Consider the following 4,300-nt stretch of genomic DNA (forward strand, 5'->3'; position numbering starts at 1 on the left):
AGCTAGTTTGGTTAACAGTGTAGATGACCCTGGATAATGTAGAGAAAGGAGGGACAACTAAAACGATGCCAGTGTTCACTTTGATAACTTGCTTGTGTCGGATACAGTAGGTGTGTTTCCTGGCAGCGTTTGGTGCAGTTGCCATTTTTAACCACTAGGTGCAGTAAAAAGTACGTGAAGCTAAATGGGGCAGTGAGCACTCTGCCCCATAACATGTTTTCTTGTAATAATGACGTTTTTTCTTATAAGAACACCGTCAAGTAATAGCGACATGTTTTCTTGAAATAATGACGTTTTCTTATAATAACATGTTGTCAAGCAATAATGTTTTCTTTAATCACAACATGTTTTCTTGTAATAATGTCAAGTAATAACGCCATGTTTTCTTTAATAACATGTCAAGTATGAATGATGTTTTCTTGAAATAATGACGTTTTATTATAATAACGACATGTTTTCTGGTAATAACAACATGTCAAGTAATAACGACATGTAGTATAGCAAGATATATAGCAAAAGAAACGTATTCTAAAGTTATACTTTTTATCCAAACGTGTTATGAATATTCATAGTTGTTGCTGTTGGTGTGTTTTGTTTGTTTGTTTGTTTGTTTGTTTGTTTTGCAAAACTTATCTTTAATCCACATCCATTTCCTAGCAATCATTCTGAAAATTCACACGTTAACGTTGAACTCGTTCTGAATATTTACACTTTTTTTTTTTCCCCAGGTCTGTAAAGTGCCATTTTAAATGCCATATCTCATGCAGACTCTGTGCATGTATAAACTGTATATGATGTACGCATAACCTCGTCTCAGCCTATGAAATCGTGAACTGTTCACAAACCCTTCCTCACAAAACCTTCAGAAATGCGTTTCATTTTATTTATTTATTTATTTATATTTTTTTGCTAAGCATTTCGTATGGGCACGTTACGGTCACGTGACCAACACGTCAGTCGCTCAGGAAGGACCGTCAAGAGAATATATATTTTATTTTTCTCCCCCTTGCAGGAACATAACCCGAGAAACCCGAGCAGATTGCGCGGTGAGAGGCGGTAAGGACGCCTTTTCTTTACTCCCGGGAACGTTTTCGCGCACGTGCATGCTTCATTTGCGGAAATGCATGAAAAAGGAGCTCGGGGTTTTGTCATTCATTGCTGCAGACAGAGCCGTGAATGAAAACGAATGCAGTGCTGCCTTCAACACATGCATCAACTGCTTTCTCTTCATGCATTGCTTCATTATTTGGTGCACGTATTTCACGTTACGTGCTCGCGCTATTTCCAAGTGTTGTTATGCAACGTTGATCCCCCCCCCATTCCCCCCCTCTCCTGTATTAAACACTTCATCACGTCAAACAATAAATGCGTGTGTGAAGCAGGATTTCAAGGTGCTGTCCTTCAAACACACACAAAACAACGAGTGAGTTGTGAATGCAGGAGAAATAAAGGCTGTTTTTAGTATTATTATTGTTGTTATTTGTGCATCTGTTAATAGATGGAACTGATGGAACTGAGCTCGACTGTATGCACCATGACGGTTGGTACACTCCCATCCAGATGTAAACATCTGGGCTATGTAGGTTTTCCCAAAAATGTGCAAATTAATAAAATAAAATAATAATATTCACCAACAGAGGTCGCCTAGTGTGCTTTCATCTTAAATCTACATGATTGTAGTATAATAATAATAATAATAATAATAATAATAATAATAATAATAATAATTCAACCTGTTTCCTCCGGGTTCCCTGGTTTCCTCCCAACTCCCAGTATCAGGCCAGTATATGGGTTGGCTGCAGTGAATTACCACTATCTGTTCATGAGTGTGTGGATGTGTGTGTGCATGGTGTGTTGCAATACACTGGGGCATTAGGATGGGGCATCATGGGGAGTGTATTTCCGCTTCACGGAAAAGTCACGGAATTCCCTGTCCAGGATAAAGCAACCCAAATGACATTCTGTTCAGATATCAGTCACCACGTTGAGTCACGACACTACATCTAACTACCTAGTTACAGAACAGGAGCGACACTTTGCTTTTATTTGTTGTTGTTGTTGTATTTTAATATTTTCTCACACTCAACATTGTCTCTTTCGCTATAAAAGTATCGGCACACCCGGTTTCGTTTGGGGTCGCTCACTGCCGTTACTGCCAACAACTCATGTTGTCTCATGCTCACCCTGTGAGGTAGACAAGCGACAAAGGCGTGTTAGATATTATAGATGACTTTTCATGTCAAAGAAAATCCGTTTGCACACTTCAGAAACTAACTTGAGTACTAAGTAATTCGGCGGTTAGAAAATAATGACATGATCAGTTGATCATGTCCGTGATTAGTCACCTCTAATAATCTCCACTTTCAAGGTTGATGTTATGAAACGGGAAACTGGTGGCAACAGCTATATTTTGTGTCCTTGATTCTGTGTGTGTGTGTGTGTGTGTGTTAGGTTTAGAGGGGGCATCATGGACGTGTCCGGCCACAGCCTTTTCCTCCTGCAGCAGCTCAATGTCCAAAGGGAGTTTGGTTTCCTGTGTGACTGCACGGTTGCCATTGGAAACGTGTACTTCAAGGCCCATCGAGCAGTGCTGGCTGCCTTTTCCAACTACTTCAAGATGATCTTCATCCATCAGTCCAGGTTAACCAACTTTCATGTTTAAAAAAAGTAAAAACAAAAAAAAAAATCGTCTAATATATTGGATAAAAAAATATGAATAATATTATTTATTACTACAGTGCTGATGAATCCTAGATTCTGATTGCTCAGAAGGTGTGGATTAAACTTCTACAACAGAAGCTCTGACAGTAGCGCAGCTGTAAATCACGGGTTTATACTAATGCGCTCGTTCTGATACGTTATCGTTTCTATAGTAACGGCTCGTTCGTAGGAACGTGTACAGAGGACGCTCCACGTGAATGATTGAAAAAAATCGTCGATAATTCTCAGTTGTGGACTTGGGCCATGATATACTTCATTTGCCTTGAAGATAAATAGCTATTTAAGTATGCACTATACAGCTGGAAATGTCCGTTAGACTCGCTAAATGCATCCTCCACTTGTTTCCCTATGTTTAGCGAGTGTATTAAGATCCAGCCCACCGACATCCAGCCAGACGTCTTCAGCTACCTGTTGCACATCATGTACACAGGCAACGGCCCCAAGCAGCCTGTGGATCAGGGTCGGTTACAGGACGGGATCAAGTTCCTCCACGCGTACCAGCTGTGCCACAAAGCAACTGACGGTGGATCTGACGCCTCCTCAGACCCCATCCGCATATCCAACCTGTACGGCATCCAGATCTCTTCCCAGCTCGGCACTAAAGAGTCGCCGGGCATGAAGGCTAGCGGGGCACGGGAACCTGAAGACAGGCGAGGTGGCTCGCGTAGCCGTCCGCTGCCAGCGTTATCAGGGATCGAAGGGCACACGTCGGAGCACCAGTCCCTCAGTCTGCGCGCCATCACCTCAGGGGACGAGTGTGACATCTTGTCACGGATCAAGCAGGAAGAGGAGGAGCCGGATGAGGGTGAGGAACCACGAGCGCCTGCGTCCCTGCCTTCGACCCAAGGGAGCCCGTGCCAAGCTGGTGGTTTTAAGGATGGCCCTCTGGCGCTGCTGTGTCCTCAATGTGGAGAACGATGCCTCTCTCCTGAGGGACTACAGGAACATCTTTTCACCCACGCGGCATGCGCCCTCATGGAAGGACCTTCCGAAGACAGCAGGGGGGACATTAAAGGACCAATGGAAGAGCGACAGTGCCACGCACTAGCAGACGAGTTGGCGTCAGAGATAAGGCGAGGTGCGGCAGGCACAGGAAGTCCACCTGCGGGCTTTACACGTAAAAGAAAGATGGCATGCGCAGTCTGCAACTTGCGCTTTTCACAGAAGAGCCAGCTGCAGGAGCACATGTTCGCCCATGTGGGCAAGCCACTGCGGCAACATCGTTATGGGCGCTTCGGTGAACCGCTGATCCATCCCAGCGAGGGAACGTCAGAAATCGACGAAGTTGCCCAGGATAATGGCAGCTCGTGCTACTCGCTGGACTCAGAAGTCTCTCATGAGAGCGTAGATGCCGTGGCGGTGGAATGACGCCTTCCCCTAACATAACGGACATGTTCCCTGCATTCCATTGCATTTTTAACACACCCTTGTAAATTTCCACTCCCGACTTAAATAAGTAACAACTACATTCCACTATGGAGCGACATCGACTTGATAATTAGTCATTTAGCTAGCTAGCATGCTAATTACTGAGCTTGCTTGTTACCTAGACGGTAGATTGATTTGTACATAGGAACTT

The 4,300-nt window shown here is 43.9% G+C and overlaps 1 protein-coding gene across 2 annotated transcripts; it reads left to right on the top strand.

The window, feature by feature from the left end:
- Positions 1-573: 573 nt before the first annotated feature.
- zbtb25 (zinc finger and BTB domain containing 25) lies at positions 574-4,089 on the top strand. 2 transcript variants are annotated; one of them, XM_053613732.1, is made up of 3 exons: positions 574-1,056; positions 2,452-2,640; positions 3,078-4,089. In XM_053613732.1, exons 1-3 carry the CDS (start codon positions 923-925, stop codon positions 4,087-4,089), a joined length of 1,335 nt encoding a protein of 444 aa, XP_053469707.1. In that variant the 5' UTR covers positions 574-922. The 2 variants fall into 2 exon arrangements, with proteins under 2 accessions (XP_053469707.1, XP_053469708.1); XM_053613733.1 differs by lacking the exon at positions 574-1,056 and adding an exon at positions 1,365-1,423.
- The last annotated feature ends 211 nt before the right edge of the window (positions 4,090-4,300 follow it).

This window comes from Ictalurus furcatus, chromosome 25, assembly GCF_023375685.1.
Source record: "Ictalurus furcatus strain D&B chromosome 25, Billie_1.0, whole genome shotgun sequence".
In the NCBI taxonomy this organism is placed as follows: Eukaryota; Metazoa; Chordata; class Actinopteri; order Siluriformes; family Ictaluridae; genus Ictalurus; species Ictalurus furcatus.

Coding starts and splice junctions, on each gene's coding strand:
- zbtb25 (XM_053613732.1), top strand. CDS start 923: ATGGGCACGTTACGGTCACGTGACCAACACGTCAGTCGCTCAGGAAGG. Junction 1,057..2,451: donor AGATTGCGCGGTGAGAGGCG/GTAAGGACGCCT, acceptor TGTGTGTGTTAG/GTTTAGAGGGGGCATCATGG. Junction 2,641..3,077: donor ATCTTCATCCATCAGTCCAG/GTTAACCAACTT, acceptor CCCTATGTTTAG/CGAGTGTATTAAGATCCAGC.